Source organism: Tympanuchus pallidicinctus, unplaced genomic scaffold, assembly GCF_026119805.1.
Source record: "Tympanuchus pallidicinctus isolate F22 unplaced genomic scaffold, pur_lepc_1.0 scaffold7, whole genome shotgun sequence".
In the NCBI taxonomy this organism is placed as follows: Eukaryota; Metazoa; Chordata; class Aves; order Galliformes; family Phasianidae; genus Tympanuchus; species Tympanuchus pallidicinctus.
Genome location: NW_026294791.1, coordinates 22,472,080 through 22,492,738, shown reverse-complemented (window position 1 = coordinate 22,492,738; position 20,659 = coordinate 22,472,080). Strand labels below are relative to the sequence as shown.

At 47.1% G+C, this 20,659-nt stretch overlaps 2 protein-coding genes across 14 annotated transcripts in view; both read right to left on the bottom strand.

Annotated features, from left to right (window-relative positions):
- Positions 1-11,112, bottom strand: part of ATF6 (activating transcription factor 6) — a 72,958-nt gene extending 61,846 nt beyond the window's left edge. For both annotated transcript variants that reach the window (XM_052665883.1, XM_052665884.1), the window contains exons 1-7: positions 10,978-11,112; positions 10,790-10,866; positions 9,250-9,346; positions 8,846-8,940; positions 8,212-8,341; positions 7,850-8,056; positions 5,244-5,464 (exon numbers count right to left, since the gene is read on the bottom strand). In XM_052665883.1, coding sequence (XP_052521843.1) covers positions 5,244-5,464; positions 7,850-8,056; positions 8,212-8,341; positions 8,846-8,940; positions 9,250-9,346; positions 10,790-10,866; positions 10,978-11,047 — 897 coding nt within the window. In that variant the 5' untranslated portion in view covers positions 11,048-11,112. The remainder of the gene's footprint in view (positions 1-5,243; positions 5,465-7,849; positions 8,057-8,211; positions 8,342-8,845; positions 8,941-9,249; positions 9,347-10,789; positions 10,867-10,977) is intronic.
- Positions 11,113-11,194: 82 nt separating this feature from the next.
- SELP (selectin P) lies at positions 11,195-20,427 on the bottom strand. Of its 12 annotated transcripts, none has more exons than XM_052665870.1 (18): positions 20,347-20,427; positions 20,129-20,226; positions 18,220-18,603; positions 18,041-18,148; positions 17,696-17,878; positions 15,926-16,111; positions 15,622-15,807; positions 15,298-15,483; positions 14,994-15,179; positions 14,670-14,855; positions 13,932-14,117; positions 13,613-13,798; positions 13,299-13,484; positions 12,659-12,844; positions 12,413-12,535; positions 11,985-12,015; positions 11,586-11,677; positions 11,195-11,471 (listed from the first exon to the last, which is right to left on the bottom strand). In XM_052665870.1, the coding sequence occupies exons 2-17, from the start codon at positions 20,184-20,186 to the stop codon at positions 11,623-11,625; spliced, it is 2,616 nt and encodes an 871-aa protein (XP_052521830.1). In that variant the 5' UTR covers positions 20,187-20,226; positions 20,347-20,427; the 3' UTR covers positions 11,195-11,471; positions 11,586-11,622. The 12 variants fall into 12 exon arrangements, with proteins under 12 accessions (XP_052521830.1, XP_052521829.1, XP_052521832.1 ...); XM_052665869.1 differs by having other exon boundaries at positions 20,300-20,382; XM_052665872.1 differs by lacking the exon at positions 13,613-13,798 and having other exon boundaries at positions 20,300-20,384.
- Between the last annotated feature and the right edge of the window lie 232 nt (positions 20,428-20,659).

Sequence of the window (20,659 nt, the reverse complement as noted above, 5' to 3'; positions counted from 1 at the left end):
GCAACACAAAACAACTTGAAACTCCAAGCTCAAAGGCTACTCTGCAAGTTTCCTTTTCCACACAGATCAGCAATGGCAACTGTATTTTTTGTTTTATTAAAACCAGAAGAATTCCATCACAGCGTTAAGCCACAACAAGATGGGATTTAATTATATTTACTCTAAGAGACAACCCAATGGTGTATCTTACATAGACCTGCTTATCCTCTAGTAGCCTCCAGCACATACCCTGGAGTAACATTTATGTTAGAGCATGAAAGCTGAAGAAAACAGATGAGATCTACTTTAAAAGTGTAGGGAAACTAAACAAATTAGTCATAGAACAGTAGCATTAAAAAGATCAGACTGTTAAGGTTTAGCTGCCTAAAGAACCTTAAACCACAGCTTTCGAACTGTGTATACTGGTATATGGACAATATATTGCTGTAGAGCATTGATGTCTACAAGGAAAATTGGCTACAGAGTGTCATCCTTCTTCATGATACTGGGGTCTGTTGACAGAGACTAAGAATACATGTTACAGTGCATTAAAATTTCGGGCTGTCTCCATGCTGATCTAATTGCTTTCTGTAAAAGGTCGTTTATTACACGTCTCGTTTGGTGCCACCAAAAGCCTGTGAAAGTGAAGCTGCTTGTACTTATTCTAGCTTTTAGAAGAGAGTGGAAAAGGAATGGATTTCAGCATGTTCTCAATAGCCCTTAGCTTTGCGATGAATCTTGTAATGCTACAATACTTAACGTAAGCAAACATCTGGAGACATAGAAAAGCTTTGTTTTGGAGAAAAAAATAAAAACAAGATTTGGGCTAACTGAGGACTGGAATACATAACACATATCAGTCTGGAGCCAGGATCACTTCAGCTACCCAGAGATGAAAAAACAAGGCATGAGTTCATGTAGCAGCTTTGGCTTTTCTGAGTTGTGTGATACTTCGAGCAAATACTGTTACTTTCCTCTCTCTTTTAAAGAGGTTTTACATCCTGAAGTTTAACAAAGATGACCAATTCTTGTTTGCGTACTTGCTTAAAATTACTCACTACTACACAGACTTTTATTTTTAGTATTTGGAACCTCTGGTAAATCTACCCAATCCCTGGAGAAATGTTAAGAGTTAAGGTAGCAGCACAGTGTTCGTACACTGGAGGTATGTTAAAAGGTAGCTCTATTGCTGTTTCCATCCCTACCTGCTACATTACAGGTGGTTTTTATCTCAACTGCCCTCCTTCAATCAGTGTTCTCCAAACACCATCATGAACAGCAGCTCTGTCCTGTACAATCCAAGGTCCATGTGCAATAACTGATTGTCAGTCAATGACATATTAATCTCACTTAGACTCAAGCTTCCACAGATAAACAACTATTTCTGTCCCTGATTCATTTTATTTTAGCAAACAATCCCTAAAATACTTCAGGCTCCTTGGCCAACCCTCCAGTACTTGCCTGGCTTTTCACAGGGAGCAAACCCTATCTGCATACTTGTTCCTACCTAACTCTGATGCAGGAAGTGGAAAGAGCTGTGTGAGTGAAATAACAGCAGTGCTTAAACTTGGAAGCAGTACAGCACCACTACACAGCTGGCTTGGCACCAATACAAACACGGTGATTGCTGAGCATTTTGATAATCAAAAGAAAGAGGGTGAACCAGTTCATAATGACAGACAGCTTAAACAATATTACTTTTTGGCTGTGTTCAGCTCTTCTGCAAGGTACCACACACCTCTGCTAACTTAACAATTTCTGGTTCTCAGGGGACACAGACTGTAAATGGAAAACAACAGCATTAAAACGAAACGCTAATCAGTGATGAAATTCTTACTTCCCAGCTCTAAAAATTACACCATCACATAAAAAAAAAAAAAACCCAAAACAACAGATGTTGTAAAGAGAAGGGAAAGGCCTGTTGCAAAACTCATGCACTTTTACAAATAAACTCTGTCACCTCAAAATAGGATTGCAAAGTTTGAGCAAGATGTAACCTCCACTTGGATGCAAGCTGTGTGGCACACGACTACATATTCCTGCTAGAAGACAGCACACATGTCACTGGGTAAAAGTTAATTTAATGACAAAAATTAACAGCCCTCCCCAGAGTTTTGGGTGCACACGCTGGGAATATTAACACAGAGCTGAAAGCCCAAACCACCTCAGCTTTACACTTGTTGGCTTCTTACCTCAACTTATAAAAGCTGCTGCCTTTGAAAATACGTCATAAATGCAAGAAACATGAAACCTATAAAAGCATTTCTCTATTCTGTTGAAAGATCTGGACATTTTGTCTCCTACTCAACAGAACACAACTTAAGAGTCTACCTCATATTGAAGTTACCCAATGCACAGCACAGAAAATGGGATTCTTTAACAGAAATACATACTTACACTGAGGAATTTCACACAGTCATATCTTTTATTAGCAACAAAATGAAGAATTAGAATTGAACCCTTTCTCACTAGAGTGGAAACATGAGAAGGGTCTATAAGCACACAACTGAGCCGGACTCCCTTGCATGCCTACTGCCTGTATCTCATACCATTTAACTACAAAGGGAACAGCAACCCATTTTTTCATTTAACAGCTTCTTTCCTCCAGCTGGCAGAGTGGCCTGCAGAGGCAGCATGTCTTTTGTCCAATTTTGTAGTGAAAAGCTCTTCACCAGTTTCCTAGTGAAGAATGACTGCAATGAAAGCCTTCCACTCCTCTGCTGCTGGCAAGCTGCCTAGATGTGCCCACCAGGATGAGCACCACTCAGGGCCCTCACAAGCACATATTAGCACCAACCAATCTTAGCTTGATCCATTTGAAGGGTTGAGTGTTAAGTTCATAGCTTATCCCTCTTAAACCCAAAAGAAAGTTCTGCAGTGTTTCTTTTTATCCTGCAACATCTGCTTAGATTAGCAAACAAGAACATGTGTTAGAGAGCTCATATGACAGCTACATCTGTGCAGCTCTGAACACCACATATGGTGTCTACAGCAGTTGCAATGTTTTAACTCCATTGATGCTGCCTGTATCCGGGAACATTTGTTGTTCTTCAAAGTGTTGTTTCACAATATGTATCAAAGAGCAACTGCAGCTGTTTTTTTTTATGCTTTGGTAAATGTAGGTAAGACCAGTATTTAGGCTGACACCAAGTCTTAAAATTGCCTCCTTAGAACTTCTTTAGGTGGAAATACCCACACACCCATCATATAAAACATAGCCAACCATTACCCAGGCTATATACTTGACTACGGACTGTCACAGACATAGATATGAATTGTAATGACAATTAGGAGCTTTTGTCAATTAAACCTCATTTTTAACACAGTGGCAAGATGCCATACTCATTGTGGTTACAGGGAGCCACAAATCTAATGAGTGCTGACAGAGTTCTTCAGCTTGGCTTTTTATATCTAGCTATTATTATCTAATAATGTCCTCTAACTGACCTGCTGCTGCCTTTTGAAAATTAACAATTAAGTTTCCATTGCAGTGTGGCTTCTGACTTAAGTAATTTTTTCTTAATTAAAAAAATGCAGCTCAGACACAAACATAACAAATGGAAAAAATTTACCATCAAGTGTGACCAACAATTCTGAGCTGCTAGGAAATTGTACAAAAATTGCCTTTCAAAGAAGGCACGTGCCTCAGTGAGAATCAGTGTCCTGCACTGAAACTTCTGGTGGCCAAGGTGGCACGTCAGGCAGAACGAATGGTACACAGTTATGCAGAAGAAAATGAGGCAAGTGTGCAAGAGGAAACTCAAACAAACTGCATGATGAGAAGGTGCTGCAACCCATATCACCACTTTGTTAAGTTAAGCTGTAACAATGGCTTTGCTCAAATTTATGCCAAGTCCTTTGATGAGTCAGAGTCCACTACAGAGGCTCACTGACATGAAGAACAGGACTCTCAACAGCAAATATCTGAAACACTAATACAAAGATGACAAACACAGCAGAGCTCTCTCAGTTAAAGGAGAGAAGATATCAGTGCTCAAAAATGTGGTAAGAGTGTCTGAAAAACAATCCTGCAAGTTTAAATTAAACCTATACGACAATCTGAAAATACTAATGCAGTTCTCTTGCACAATTACACAAATCTAATTGTTTTGGTCCAGCACAGCCAATGTGCCTGTTACTGCACAGTATCTCTTCACCTAGACAGGTATGCTTTCCAGCAAGAAAACTATGTAAGGGTTCACTGTTCAAGAATAAACCCCTAGAAGAAGTTCTGCTTCATAAGCAACGATGGAACTCTTTTTCCAGAAGATTTGGATCCAAGGTCTAACTGAAGTTCCAAATTTAGAAGAGAACAGCCTTAGGCAGAAAAGAAAACACCTGAAGAACCTGTGCCCTATTTGCATTAAAACTGGGAACAATGCTTGTTTCTGTGCATGAGAACAGTTCTTGATAGCAGAAATAGGCCATTTGGGATGGAAATTCTTTTGCAAAGCGTGACACTGCTGAAGAAAGGGTAGAAGAATGAGTCTGAGCTACTAAATAATTAATGCATTGGAAAGTTATCCAACCAGTTTGACACTTCCACTCTGTTCTGCATTAATGCCAAATGAACACACAGCTAATAGTCAGCACGGCTAACTTACCGTTAGTACAGCAATGCTAATTTGTGCCTGCTGAGAACAGGGGTTAAAGACTTCAAACATTAAGTATTCCATATCACACCTTATTAAGTTTCAGCTATTTAAGGTCGCTCCAGTTTTATTTGTCCCATGTCCTTTGGAATTTCATAAAGAACAACTTCCTCAACATTCACATTTGTTGATTTCTTCACTTTAGAGGCATAAAATTAATTGCTTTAATAACAGCTCTCACAAAAGTTATTTCAGAAAGAGAGGCAGAACAGATGGTGAGTGAGTGTCCTTAGGAAATACTAATGACTGAGCACCTCTGCCAGAAGCCACACTGAACTGCTGCCAGCTGAACAGCACTGTGAAACTTATGATCCTTGCCAGGTAAGTGGGTCACAATACTGCAAAATTCCCTGCGGATGGACACTGCTTTCTCCCCCACACTGAGATGCAATAGGGCACAGCTCACAGTAATTGTGCCTGGGACACTACAGCAAAGAACACCACCCTGATAGTCTAAATAAGAAGCTTCAGTATCCTCACCCAAACGCATCTTCCTTCAACAAAAAACTCTGAAGTGCCCTGGGGGCCGTACAACATTCGGTACGCAGGTAACTGAAAGCTGGTTAATGCCAAACTTTGATTATTGGCTATCATCACACAACCAGTACTTACATCCAGCCCCACTGCCGGTGTGGTGCTTTGGAGCAAGGGTTTAGCCACTGTGATTTTGCCATTTGCTGAGCCATTCGCAGCAGTCACAGGCAGCGCGCTCACGGTGTGATTGTGCAGCTGGGTGGTCCCTCCTGTGACAGCAATGACTGGCTGGGAGGCAGGCAGCACCCCAGAAGCCTGCAGCTGTACCACTGCAGGCTGGGGAAGCACCACTGATTGACCTAGAACACAAGAACAAACGTGAGTGCTCAGCGTATGACGTGACATGGATTTGTATATGATCCGTTTATAGGGCAACAGTGTTACAGCTGGTAGGAAGTCTTGCTCCCCTGATCCATGCTACTCATCTTCAGCATTAGTACACTCCACAGGGGAAAAGAAAAAAAGTCTCAAAATTAGTCTGCGTGGCTCTTAACCTTACCCTATCCTGCAAACCAAAACTACACCTACTAAAGAAATCCATTAAAATCAATCTCTCCCCCCAAAACCTAATGGCTTTTCAAATTTAATTTAAAAAAAAATTAAAAGAAATCAACTCTTTTTAGAAGCATTACTCGTTTCAGTACTGCTAATGCTTGAAATACACAAAGCAACTTTATCAAGGAACCTAACTAGTTCATCTTAATCCTTCTTCTCCCTTTTGTCCATCTCTATTTTACTGTTCTGTTCAGAGGAAATGTTACTACACAGAAGTGACTCATATTTAAAAAAAAAAAACGATGAACAGGAAAGAACAAATTTACAGTTTCAAAACACAAGCTAATGTCTCAACTCACACTAAGGCAAGACAAGACCAAGTTGTTGGGGAAAAAAAAAAAAAGTACTGCCATATATTAGAAACATTATGCACAGACTGAACGGAGCATAAAGAAAAACAAGCAGAAAAAATGAGGTAATTTCCAAAGAGCTTTGAAATGGAATTAAGAACACTCACATCCAAGAAATTTCAGTCCAAGAACTACATTTAACTCAAGCAGGTGCTCGAGTAATATTTTCTTGCATGAAAGCACATGAACATCTCTTTAATCCTTTGTAACAAGATGACCTGGCTGCCTTTTAGAAGCAGCACATTCCAGCTGACATTCCAATCAATATGCACGACTCTGTACTACAACACTTAGCCAACTTTCTGGAAGATGAAGTCATTTACCTAGCACTCCAAGGTCTTATGTTTGAGGTGTAGGATTAGGTTTCCTTATTGCACAGACAATCTTAAAAGGCACAGTAAGCTTGCACTATCCTACTCAACAACTTCAAATGGCAAATTTGAGATACTTCCAACAATTTTTTTATACGTAGAACATGTGATGGTCTAACATTGTGCTTTCTTCTTCTAAGCTTTCATGGAAAGGCCTATAAAGGTATTGCTCTTCACACTCCTTGAAACTAATGGCACGTTTTAATCTGGCAGCTCCTGCCACGTGCAGAGAATTTTTAATAATGAAAAAAATCCCTATGGTTTTTGTGATAGAAATAGCACTAAAGAATTCTAAAGTGCACCGTCAAAGTAAATACGTTCTTTACCTCTACTGCCTCATACAAGCTGCTCTCAGGGAAAAGAAGCTGTACCACTGTATTATAACAAAAAAAATTTGTACCTCCAACATCCCTTATTCCAGATGGTATTTTATCAGCTGGAACATCAGACAGTAAGAATTAGGTCACGCTGACTGCGCTGACCTGTTTTGAGTAGACCATCAGCCTTAAGCATGTTGCAACAAATGTCAGCCTGTCCAGCCATGGCTCAGTTCCTTTGATAGCTGAGCAATTAGTAAGAAAGAAATTTTTCACTATTAAAATAATTTCTAGATATTTTCACAGAATGTATTTATCTCCTTTCCCTCCCAGCCATCGGCTGTGTAGTCAATTGCAAGAATCTGCAGCCATCAGGTGGTGAAAACAAGCAACTGCATCTGACTATTTCTGCAATGCAAGTAATGTTCCTGCTCTCTTGGCAGAAGAATAAATAATGGTCAGGATTCTGAAATGAAGACCCAGGCTTAAATAAACCAGTTACAGAGTAACAGGATGAATGAAAACATACAGATGGACAGGAAATCTGACCTTGTTATCATCAGCTTATAGTTTTAAGGAAGTACTCTAACTCTTAACACCACTCTCATAACTTTTAGCAGATTTTGTAACAGCTTATTTAATATTATTTAGTTATATAAAAAGCCATAAACTCATGTTTCACATGGGTGAAAATGGCTTACTCCTCCTTCCCATGTTTTCAAGTTTCATTCAGTCATCCTTACTGACTCTGTTGATCTTCCTTTGGATAAAACAGAGTACAACTGGATTAACCTTATGCATTAACCTTATGCCAATCACAAGTAGAACAGAGCAAAAGATTCCTAGAGATCCATCCAGATCAGCAGCTTTATCTCCATGACTCCTAATGCTGAGTATGCTCCTAAGCATACATAAGACAGAATTTAGGTTGTTTTCTTAGCATGAAGCTTTTTCAGCAAAGCATGCATCACTCTTCTCATAATCCTACCCCTCTTGTTTCACCTGCCACACGTAACTTCAATCTAGAGACTATCCCAAACAGACATAGTGTTTATCCCCAGGATTTGGCTCCGTGATGACAATTCACCTACCTTTGGGAGGTGCTGGCTGGATGTTAACAACTGGCTGATGCTTTGGCAGTGGCACAAGTGTTGGAAGTGTCTGAATAATGATTGTTTTAGCTGGGATGCCAATGTTAGCCTGAGCCTCAGGTACAGCAGGCAAAAGAGGCTTTGGTTGTATTGATGGCCTAGACGCTGTCTGACCACATTTCTTCAGAGTCTTCACAGAATTATTCGCTAGGGAAAGAAAGAGACTGAGTTGGATCAGAAATTCTGAAGTGAAAAATTTCAGTAGTGATAATGTGGCCTTTGGTATGTTTCATTGTCCATCTATATCTGTTAAAACTGATGTATCTATAGGTGTGGAATCTAAGCAACTGAATCTCTCGTACCGGACCGAGAAGTGACGCCAACAATCGGTTTCTTCTCTGCATCTCCTTCAGAGGACACAGGGCTTCTGGAGCTCTTGCAGTAGAGGGAGATAGGAGACAGCTGGGAACTGCAGCTGAAATCCATATCATCCTGCAAACATAAAGTAGATGAGACTACTACTTCAGAAATAGATAAAAGTGACTACAAGAAATTCACAGTACAACCGTCTTTCATCACAGGTGTTGCTACTGAAGGAAACAGGAGAAACGCTTTCCTTTGCTATCTTATTCAGTGCCAAGTACCACTGACAACCAAAGCAGCACCACTCTATATCAGCAGAACAAAAGGGTGGAGAGACCAGCAAATGCTAGACTCAGACACCTTTAGAAGGTATTTTGTTTGGCAAACAGGCCAATAAACACAACTGAGGAAACAGAACTGAACATGCTTTTTTAGGAATGGATTACAGGACTAGAAGAAGGAAAACATAATTGAAGGAAAGTTGTTTTTGCAAGGGTTGAAAAAAAAAAAAAAAATTCGTTTCTTTTTATGCTATGAAGTTAACCAGATAGATAAATCAATAGGTTTTTTTGCTTCTCTCAGCTGGGCCTGAATTAATCTTGCTATCTATGTTACATGGAGGTTTCTGCATACAGGCACATTCTGCACTGGAGAGTCCGCAGATGATGGAGAAGGGACTGAACAAGTTGAAGGGGCTGGTGATAAGGGCTCCGTCTTCACATTTGCATCTGCAAAAGATAAAGAATTTTTCTCTGTACAAGTTCTTTACAAGGGGAAATCAATGAAGGACATTACTCTATACCAGCTATTTAATTCCCAAAGCAAAACACAGCAGAAAATTGTGAGATTAAAGATATTTAGATTGTAGGGCAGCTCCTACCAGCTGTACCCATGCTACAGAAATACAGCATAACTTCTCACAATAGGACTAGATCAAATAGAGTCACAAAAATTACCAGTACCATAAAGCTGTAACAGCTCACCCTTGTGGAGCAGGATGGAATTGTTATACCCGCAAAATCTAGCTAGTAAGTTACCTGAATAAGAGTGGCTTGTAATATTCCAAAGGTCTGAGTCCCAGGACATCAAATCCAAGTCAAAATGAAAGTTACACAGATCATTTTCCTGAAATGACTGTTCAGAAAGAGAAACAAGAGAAGAAGGCAATATACAATGAGACCATCAGCTGTTACGTTCTCATTCTTACGTTTCTGGACAAGCAAAGGGACTATCACTTCAGTTGCCTTAAGAACACAGCCTTAAGAGGGACATTCTCAACTGGAATCCATGAGATGAGGCTTCTTTTAAAGCCTGGAGCTGTAGGATAAGAGCATTTCTGTTCAAGAATACCATTGATTACCGTCCTGTTGTCAGTCATTCGTAAAGCAAAAGTTCTAAGTGAAGTCACTGAACCACCTTGAATAAATTACAGGATTGGTGACTCGTTGCCATCACTCTCCTTCACCTTCATTGAAAGATTAATGCTCTTTCATCATCAGATCTCAAAGCACCTTGTAAACAAAAATAGTGTCAGCATCAGTTTAACGAGAGAATGAGAGACACAAGGAGTGATTTGCTCAGGAACATACTGACCATCTCAGAGATGAATCAGGCCTCTCTACACTTGAATAAACTGACATCACCACCTTCTAAAACCAGAGACACTGGCTCCACAATCCAACAGGAAAAAAAAAGGAGAATAAAGTCACCTCCTACACATCAGTTACTGTACAGCCCTTGAAACAACAGCCATCTTTTTGCTTCACATTTTTCTGTTGCTAAACCTCAGCTCTCTATCAAAATGTAACATTCCTATCAGTACTAGCACAAAAAACAGAGTGCTCTCTAACGCTGTACATACAGTTTATATAAATACACAGGTAGGATTTACTTGCTAAAACCTTTCCTGAAAACATATCTTCCTTTAAACTCTCAGCTTGCCTCATAAAGGGTAGTTCAGAAAGTCCACAGATCGCACAAAAACGGATATTTGCAGGCAAGGGCGAAGAAAAAGCTCATCAGAGCACACCAGGAAAAGGAATGAGCAGAAGCCACCGCTCAAGCTGTGCAGTAAGAGTCTCCCACGTGTAACTGATGCTAATATGCTGAAAAGCGATGGCTTGGCCTCAAACAATCCAGCAGTTCCCAAGTTTTCCCTAGTGCCTGTCCTACAACTCCTGTAGGAATGCTCATACTACCCGGGACTAATGTGAGATAGCACACAGGCTGTGTGTTAGGCCACAGCAGACAGAGGAAAGGCAGAAAGAGGCACAGAAAGTGGGAAATCCACGAGGCAAATGCCCCGGGACAGAGCCAGAAGGAGGTGTGACCACACAGCAAAAAGCACAGGGTTTAATTTGCTGCGTTGGAGTCAAGGTTGAAGAGAAAACCCTCAAACAGACAAACGCGTGCCTTTAGACGCGACTTCCAAACCCACCGCCGTGCCACTGACAATTCACGAAGGGACGGGCAGCCCCGCCCGGCCCGCAGGTGCCCGTGACGCCTTCCAGCCGTGGCCACACGGCCCCGCAGCGCCGCTCTCCCCTCGCCCCAGCGCCCCGGCCCGCCGGTACTCACGTCGGGCTCGTCCCTCGAGGCGCGCCGCGACTCCGCAGCACCAAGCAGCTCGCCCAGCTCCTCGCCCAGCACCGTCTCTGCGGGGAGATAGCGGCCTCAGCACCGGGTGCCGAGCAGGGAGCCGAGCTCCGCCCGGCCACGCGCCCATCCCGGATCCCCGGTCACCAACCCCTCCCGGTCGCTCTCACCCCAGTCGAGGCCGCCCCCCGCCGCCGGCAGCAGCCCCATAGGCTCCCACTCGGCCTTCGCCGCCGCCATCGCTTCCGGCTTCCTACTCCCGCACACGTATACTTCCGGCAGAAGCCCCACCCCCTACGGCGGCCGCAGAAGGACATACTAGGCCCGCCCGAACGCGCTCCGCCCCTACGCTGTGACCACCTCCCATGGAGCACACGCGGACCTCGGTCGAGGGCAAAGGCGTTTATTGAGAGCCCGTTGGCACGGACCCGGCCCCAGCAGCAGGCCGGGGACGGGAGGGGGGCTACAGTCCGCTTTTCCACGTCCCTGCTGCTCTTCAGCGGCCTTGCCCACGCGTGGGTGTAGACTAGGGCAGGTACACAGCTCTGCCCTCCCAGCCCCCGAGTGCAGCTTCAGGCCAGCAGGCAGCGAGGGTCTGCAGGGCAAAGCGAAGTGCAGTCAGGGCTCGGAGCTGGTGGGGACAGTGCTTCTGGCTCCGCTTTGCCTGCAGTGAGATAGGAGAAGTGACACAAGTGAGGTGGCTGGGCTTATGCTCCCTGAGTTTTCCATCCAGATAAGCCCACGTGCTGCCCAGAAGCAGTGGATTTTTCATGCACACCTTCCAGTGTGCTGCAAGCACTGTGCTGGCATTCACCTTACAAGGTGGAGTCATAGGCTGCATTGGTGAAGATGCCTGGTGCCCCCAGGTCACTGGGAAAAAAACATAAAGAGTGTCAGCTGGGGGGGGAAAAAAGATAGGAAACATCATACTTGCATGAGAAAAGCACTCATGTCTTAGCCGTTTCCCCCCAGAGGCTGCACTCTGCAGAGACTCCTTGAAGAATCCTTGTATTCTGAAGCACACCAGTTGGCACAGCCTCATCAGCCCCTAGCTATGCTCCTACTGCTGTACAGGCAGCTTCACGCATGCGGGTAGAGGTGATGGTAGTAGGGAGGGGTCCACTATGATATCCACCCATCTGCAGTTAGAGACACTCCTGCCAAGTACAAATCTTACCTGGTGGGGTTCAGGAGCTTCTTCTTCTCCTCTGAAAGTGGTGTTGAAGTGTCCATGGGGAGTGCAGATACAAAAGAAAGAGTCAGATCTTTTTAGTGAAGGTTTGAGAAGCAGCAGTAGGATTTGGCAAACCAAAACAAATTTGTCACGCAACCCCATTCCATCTTATCCTGGAATAATTGCCTTTTGCCCCTTCAACAATGATGGCATTTTTCTGTTTCTGCCCCCAAGTTGTGGCTGATGCTCTCAGCAGGACCCAGGGCCAGGGAGATGCTGCTGGATTGGGCCAACCCACAGCACATAGAACGTGGAATGAGACAGTCACATCTATAAATTCTTTTGATCAACACTCTTCCCTTGGGGCTCTGTAACCACCTGGTCTGAGAGTCCCTAGCCAAAGCACCCCCTGGCTACAGGTGTTTCAGTACCTCTGTCGCTGAGCTGCTTGGCAAGCAAGGCGATGAGCGTTCCGGAAAGCACAAGGCCAATTGCTGCCAGGGCACTGGTGCTGGTGTAAACCAGAACTTGTTTCAAAAAAGCAGCAGAATCCTCTGAAAAAGGCCCACAAACACTCAGATTGTTATCAAAGGAATTCCACAGGGACAAAGATGCCGCGTGCCTCCTCCAGCCTCAAGATGTACTGCAGGAGGCTGGGAAGTACAGCCCCACCATACCTTCACAGACTGGGGGATGCCTGGTCCAGTTCCCTGTGGCTGAACACCTGAGCATCTCTGCTCCCATCTGGATAAATCCTTCTTTGCAGGAAAAGCTGCAAGTGGAGTTGAATGTGAAGTTCCCATGTGTATGAGAGCAGTTGAGGTGGCCATGGCTGGGGGCATCCAGCACTGGACAGCTGATGGCTGCAGGTAGAGCACAGCAGCAACACTGATGAGACAGAATTGTTGGCAATGGAATGAGGGCACAGGGGCTAGAGAGCCAGGGGACGAGCAGGGGATGAGCTGGGATGCTCAGGGAAAAGGGATTCTGGGGAAAGCAATCTGCTAGCACAGAGCAGTGGGCAGTGTCCTGGCAGTTCTCAGAAGAACTGGAGATTTCAGAGAGTCTGCCTCCTCATGATGCTACGTATTCACTGTGCGTAGCCCTACTGGGGTCACAGAAAGTGTCAGGATAAAGGCAGCAATGGGGGCACCATCACTGCATCCTTACACAGCTCCATTCCACTTGCACCGCTTGAGTGCACAGGGCTCAGCTCCTCTATCTCCCAGAGGAGAGACTGGGGATATATCCTGGGGAAGGGGCAGCTCTTCATCAGGGTACACAGTCCAGGAGCAGATGTGACCACCACAGTTCTACCTTGGCATTGCGAGGTGTCCCCAGTCCAGGTTCCAGTGGCCATGCACTCACGGCTCTGTGGCCCAATCAGCTCAAATCCTGTCTGGCAGGAGAAGTCACAGATGGAGCCAAAGGTGAATTTCTCATAGACATGGGAGCAGTTCAGCTCTCCATGCTCTGGAGCAGTAAGCAGTGAGCAGGTGATGGCTGAAAAGAAAAAGAAACACATCTCAAGCAGGAGCCAAGGAACAGCTAGGCTTCATCCTTGGTATGAGAGGCCCAAGAACATCCCAAGGTGAACTCCAGGTGAACGGCTCTTTTAGCAGCAGCTCTACCTTTGCACTGTGGGGTGTCCCCAGTCCAGGTCCCCATGGCTGTGCACTCATGGCTCACTGGCCCCATGAGCTCAAATCCTGGCAGGCAGGAGAAGTCACATGTGGAGCCAAAGGTGAAGTTTCCATGGATGTGGGAGCAGTTCAGCTCTCCATGCTCTGGAGCACCAAGCACTGGGCAGGTGATGGCTACACGAAAAAGAAGCACACCTTAAGCAGGAGCCAAGTAATTGTGGGATTGAACTTTTGGGATCAAGAGGATAAAGAACATCCTAATGCCATCCCCATACCAGTTACACCCAAACTCTAGCAGCAGCTCTACCTTTGCACTGTGGAGTGTTCTTGCTCCAGGTCCCCATAGCTGTGCACTCGCAGCTCTCTGGCCCTATGAGCTCAAACCCTGACTGGCAGGAAAAGTCACATATGGAGCCAAAGGTGAAGTTCCCATGGAGATGTGAGCAGTTCAGCTCTCCATGCTTTGGAGCACTCAGCACTGGGCAGGTGACAGCTGCAAGGAGAGCAGGTCTCAGGGCAGATCCTGTTCATGTCTGGAGATGGGGAACCCAGAAGTTCTGGGTCAATTCAGACTGTGCCTGCTAGGTGCAGGGGATGGTGTTCTGGTCTCAAGGAGTGTTAATGCCTGGACAGGGAAGTATTGGCAGACCCAGTCCCTTGCTCTGCAGGGCTGTCAGTGCCAACTCTTTGAGGTGGCCATTATGGACAGAGGATTTTCACTACTGGGACATGATGGCAGCACCTCAGTGATGTGCCTGCATGTGTCAGAGTATCAGGAGTGCACAGAACAGCACAACAGAGTTGGGAGCTGCCTTTTGGATGCAGGCAGAGGGCAAGCTGGGGGCATAGCTCTCACCCTGAAAGCTCAGGGCTGATGCAATGTGCTGTGCTGTCACCATTTGTGGAGGGGGACACTGGTGAGAATCATGGGCCTGTGTGTGCATGTGGTGTTGGGGCTGCTGAGTGACAACTGACAAGCTGAGGACAGCACAAGGCAGCCCTGTGGTAGTATCAGTGACACTATGAGCTCTAGCAGCATCTCTACCTTTGCATCGTGAGGTGTCCCCAGTCCAGGTTCTTTTAGCCATACATTCACGGCTCTGCGGCCCCATCAGCACAAACCCTGTCTGGCAGGAGAAGGCACACGTGGAGCCAAAGGTGAAGTTTCCATGGATGTGGGAGCAGTTTAGCTCTCCGTATTCTGGAGCACTGAGCACTGAGCAGCTGATGGCTGAAAAGTAAAAGAAGCACATCTTAAGCAGGAGCCAGGGAGCTGCAACACTCAAGCTGTTGGGATGAGACGGCTAATGCAGCTGAGAACATCCCAGACCCAATCTCAGGCCAGTGACATCTTTACCAGCAGCTCTACCTTTGCACTGTGGGGTGTCCCCAGTCCAGGTCCCCATAGCTGTGCACTCATGGCTCACTGGCCCCATGAGCTCAAACCCTGGCAGGCAGGAGAAGTCACATGTGGAGCCAAAGGTGAAGTCTCCATGGATGTGGGAGCAGTTCAGCTCTCCATGCTCTGGAGCACTAAGTACTGGGCAGGTGACAGCTGCAGGGAGAAGAGGCACACTTCGAGCAGGAGCTGGGTTACTGTGGGGTTGAACTGTTGGGACCAAGAGGCTGAAGAACATCCTAATGTCATCTCAAAGCTCTAGCAGCATCTCTACCTTTGCAACGTGGAATGTCTCCAGTCCAGTTCCCCGTGGCCATGCACTCATGACTCTGTGACCCCATGAGCTCAAACCCTGGCTGGCAGGAGAAATCACATATGGAGCCAAAAGTGAAGTTTTCATGGGGATGGGAACAGTTCAGCTCTCCATGCTCTAGAGTTCTGAGCACTGGACAGCTGATGGCTGAAAAGTAAAAGAAGCACATCTTAAGCAGGAGCCAGGGAGCTGCAACACTCAAGCTGTTGGGATGAGACGGCTAATGCAGCTGAGAACATCCCAGAGCCAATCTCAGGCCAGTGACATCTTTACCAGCAGCTCTACCTTTGCACTGTGGGGTGTCCCCAGTCCAGGTCCCCATAGCTGTGCACTCATGGCTTAGTGGCCCCATGAGCTCAAACCCTGGCAGGCAGGAGAAGTCACATGTGGAGCCAAAGGTGAAGTTTCCATGGATGTGGGAGCAGTTCAGCTCTCCATGCTCTGGAGCACTAAGTACTGGGCAGGTGACAGCTGCAGGGAGAAGAGGCACACTTCGAGCAGGAGCTGGGTTACTGTGGGGTTGAACTGCTGGGACTAAGAGGTTGAAGAACATCCTAATGTCATCTCAAAGCTCTAGCAGCATCTCTACCTTTGCAACGTGGAATGTCTCCAGTCCAGTTCCCCGTGGCCATGCACTCATGACTCTGTGACCCCATGAGCTCAAACCCTGGCTGGCAGGAGAAGTCACAGATGGAGCCAAAAGCGAAGTTCCCATGAAGGTGGGAGCAGTTCAGCTCTGCATGCTCTGGAGCTCTGAGCTCTGGGCAGGTGATAGCTGCAAGAGAACAGGTCGTAGGGCAGGATTTGGGTGGAACTGAATGTAGGGATTAGTGTTTAATCCCAACCTAATAAACTCAAATTTGAGGTGGCAAGTCTTTGATCTTCCTTTCTTACCTCAATACCAGATGGCAAGCCTCACTTTCTTGGACACAGCAGTAGCACTGTTGGTACAGTGATTTTTGCTCCACATGAGAAGCAGTTGCTGCTGTACCAGGACTTGGTTTATCCCTGGCACACTCTGGATCACAGTTCCATGGCAGAAGACTATGGGCATCTTACACAGAGCCTGTTTCCCTACAGGATGCCCACCTCCCAACCCAGCACCCAGGCGCACTGGTTCTATCTTTGCCATAAGAGAGGGAGCCTGACCAGGCGCCCTCAGCTAGGCACCACAGCCTCTCTAATTCTGTTCTCTCAAAGCCCTCCTGGCAGGAAAAGATGCACATGCAGTTGAAGGCAGAGGCTCCATGTGAGTGGGAGCAGTTGACACAGCGTCCTTTAGGATCCACCACTGCAGGACAGGTGAGAGCTACAACCAGATGCAGGCAGAGCTGGTGAGGATGGAGTGAGCACAGTTGTGTTATCCCATGTCCCTCTAGTGCCCTAGGGCATGTCCAACCCTGCTGCAGCCAGAGCCTGTGCTTGGTGTTAGAATAAGCCAAATTGTCAATGCTCACTAACACAGCTTTGTTATCAGTTTTGGCAACCAAGTCAGCTGATTATTTGCAGAAAAGAAAAATCCATCATACATCAAGCAGGAAAAAACAGCTGTGCTCTGGAAAACAAGATGTGGGAACTTGGAAAGCCAGGGGCAGGAAAGGTCAGGGCAACTTGCTGTATGGTGCATGGGGGGACTTCCACAAAAATGACATCACATCAGCTGTTGGTGCCTGCTCCCTTATCTGCAAAAATCCCTGGGCCACTGGCCTGCCTAGCACTGCCTCACTAGGAGATTGCCTTGCAATTAGCGCTGCCAGTTTTAAAAGTGTGTGTACTGCTAGGGCTGTCCATACAGGAGATACCCCTTTGTGTCCTGTACCTGCTTCAGGTCTTGTCACATCCTTGTAACCACACATAGACCTGTTATACAGAGCAGATGGAGCAAGACTCCACATAAACCCCAAGCCAAAACAGCTCAATGCCTCTGGGACACCAGCAGCTACAAGCCCTCAAGTACCAACAGGAAGACTTTCTCTGCATAACACACCACAGCTCAGTTCTTTTGTGGCTTTCTCTCCACAGTGGTTTCCTGCCTGCCCTGTTCCACCCTAACGCACCGCCTCTTGCCCTTCTACCCAACCCAGGCAGGGTGCACCCCTCCCCCAGCCATGTGACAGCTCCCATTTCTCTTCTTTAAGTCCTTCTGAAGCACCCAGCACCTTCCCAAGGAGCAGTCAGTGCCTCTAGCATGATGGAGGTACCAGGACACCAGCTGTACACCAACACAAACAGGGAGTGAGCATCTTCATGTGGGAAACTGCAAGGGTTTGCTTCTTCATCTACACACCAGAATGCACTGTGGGAGTGATGCTGAGCATCAGTGCCACACTCCAGAGCCCCAGACCATGGCAGTGCCTACCTGTGCATGTGGGGGTCTCCACCGACCACTGCCGATCAGCCAGGCACTGCAGCTCATCCGCACCTCGCCGTTCAAACCCTTCTGGGCACCAGAAGGTGCAGGTGGAGTTATATCTGAAGTCTCCAAACGGATGGCTGCAGTTCATGTATGCTCCTCTGGGTTCGAGTATGGGGCACTGCACAGCTAGGAGAGATGCAGCCACAGCCTGTCAGCAGCACGACAGACCCGTGCTCTTTGCTGGGGGTTCAGCTTTCCAACAAAAGAGGGGTCTTTGGGGGATATACAGCCCCAAGCACCATCCAGGACAAGCAACTCAGTCCCAAGCACAGCCTGCTGGGTACTCACCATTCTCACATTTGTCCCCTTCAAAGCCGGGGTGACACTCGCACTTGTAGCTCTGGATGACCTCCACACAGTCACCATGCAGGCCGCAGATCAGGGGCTGGCAGGAGACTGTGCACATTGACCATCATCAAGGGGTGCCCTGTCCTGCTCCCAGCCCTCCCCGTGTTCTCAACACTCACCCTTGTAGCACAGTGCCTTCTTCTTCTTCTTCGTGCAAGGCTCATCGTTCCACTTGCCTGCCTCTGACGACCGCTTGATGTAGATCTCCACGCAGTCCTGGTTGAACTTGCGGTTGTTGGGCTCCCCGGTGGCCCAGTTGGCCGCTTCCTTTGTCAGTGCTTTCTTGGTGCCCACCCAGGTCCAGATACCTCTCAGCTTGCGGATGCCAATCCAGTAGTATTTGCCATGATAGGGCAGGGTGCGATTGAGGTACTCAATCTCCTCCTTGTTCTGGATGGCCACCAGGTCGGTGAAGAACGTCTGGCAGTATGTCCTGGCATCGTCCCACTCATAGTCCTCCTCACTGTAATAGTATGTCCAGGCCCCAACCTGCATCACCACGCCTGCGGGAGAGGATGTGGTCTGGGATTGCTGCAGGAAGATAGTGCAGGTCTGGGAACAGGGTTGGGGGACCTGAGGCTGGTACCAGAGCCAAGAGCCACCAGCAACCAGAGGAAAAAAGTAGGGGAAGTGTGGATGAAAACAGTTCAAAGAGATGTGTAAGAATCTGGCATGGCAGAACAAGCCATGGTGGGGCAGAGGAGCAGCAGAGAAATGAGGAAGATAGGAAAGAGCTGGGGCTCCCCTCACCATAAAGGTCTCCCAGAGAGTTCCTTAAAACACATTTCCTTCTACAAATGTAAAATTGCTCCACACGTGTGGTTTTGTTGTTTAGTTGTTTTCCCTACTTTATTTAATTTACAATTCTACAGGAGGGTCAGTTTTGCACAAGAAAGAAGACCAAGCATGCCCCCATGCCCAAAAGCATCCTCATGCCATACTGCATCCCCGATCCAGAGGTGGCCCAAAGAGCCGCAGAACACTGCATTGCAAAACACAGCCTTGCAGAAAGCAGTTCATGTCTTGGCCATGCCCACCAGGGAAGGCAAAGCCCAGATTAACTGGAACCCACGCCCAGAAGAGGAAGGCACTTGGATGAAATACTGCTTCTGTTTCCCACCACAACTTGATGTAATCAAGAAGTTTTTGCCACCAAAAAAATAAATCTTCCTTCCTTCTCCCTAAAGCAGGTATGCCTACAGCTGCAGAAAGCAGCCCAAAAGAAAGGTGGGGAGCAAAGTCACTCCAAGAAACAGGCCTGAGGTACCCTGTCACGGGAGGGCACATCTTACACTTTCATTGTGAAGGCAAAGGTCTAGGCATTGCAGATTAAATACAAATGCAGGGCTTCACAGATATAACTAGGGCTCTAGCTAGGCCAGTTATCATACATTTTCCTATGCAAAATCCCTACAGCTTGTCTGGTTTTCCTTGTGGAAGATCCAACTACCTGTTTTGTCAAACAAAAGCAAGAAAAATGTGCTCTCCAAAAGCAGCCCAGCTTCTCAATTGCTAGGGCTACCAGGGCACAAACTTAGGGCAACTGCTGGGAGCCTGCCCTGGCCCCTACCACCTCTCCTAAGAATCCCAAAAAGGACCAGATCCCAGGAAAGACCAGGGAGCAAATCTACAGCCTACCTGTCATGCAGACACACTCCTGCCTCATTCTTCCAACTCATGCAGCCCACAGACAGCTCCCATGCCTCCTGCCCTGTGCAGCATGGCACAGTGCTCGCAGCACTCAAGGTGCATTTGTATTTTTGTTTTCCTTGCAGACCTAAATCTCAGTCTCCTCCTGACACTTCTACTTTTGCCTCTGCTCTTCTGCTGGTTTGCGAAAGGTCTTTTGTAAATGGACCCAGACCACACAGGATTTTTAGGACAGAGTACATTTCTCTCCCCCTGCAGTGCCAGTATGCAAAGCAAAGATCCTGCAGGCACCAAAGCCAAGTGTCTGCTGGGCCCCCAAAATAACTCTGCTGCCCTTCTCCAGTTTCCCCTTCCCTCAGGGTCATGGTGGCACCTTACCACATGTGAAGACAGCGATGCCCAGGCAGCAGACGCCACAAGAGCCGAGAGCCCACATCCTCCAAGTGCAGTGCTGTCCCACAGTGGTGCCCTGTGTGCTGGGGAGAAGGGCATGAGCATACATCCTTGCCAACTGCAAGGTACCCACCCACAACCTTCCCTGCCCCCTACCCGAGCAGACCCCAGCTGTCCCCGCAGGAAGGAGCAGGCAGACCTACCACGGCGGTGCTGCAGGGTGCCTGCTGTGCCTGGCCCTTGCCCTGGGCAGGCAGCGCTACTCACGCTTCCTGCAAAGTCACAGAGCATCACTCCCTCCCCTCAGTTTCTTCCCCTCCTGACCCAGCCCTGCTGCCAGCCCGCATCCTGCCCAGCTGCGCTCCCCACTTCCAGGAACCTGCTGCCAGCTGGAGACTGAGACCCCAACGAGGGGCCAGCCTGGTGTGCGGCCACCCAGAGCCCTCCAACCCACCATGTCAGTGACAGCAGTGAAGAGAGGAGAGAGCAGGATGAGGTGTGTGGACCTGCACCAGG

Coding starts and splice junctions, on each gene's coding strand:
- SELP (XM_052665870.1), bottom strand. CDS start 20,186: ATGTGGGCTCTCGGCTCTTGTGGCGTCTGCTGCCTGGGCATCGCTGTC. Junction 14,856..14,993: donor GGACACCCCACAGTGCAAAG/GTAGAGCTGCTG, acceptor TTTACTTTTCAG/CCATCAGCTGCTCAGTGCTC. Junction 13,799..13,931: donor GAACACTCCACAGTGCAAAG/GTAGAGCTGCTG, acceptor TTTTTCGTGTAG/CCATCACCTGCCCAGTGCTT.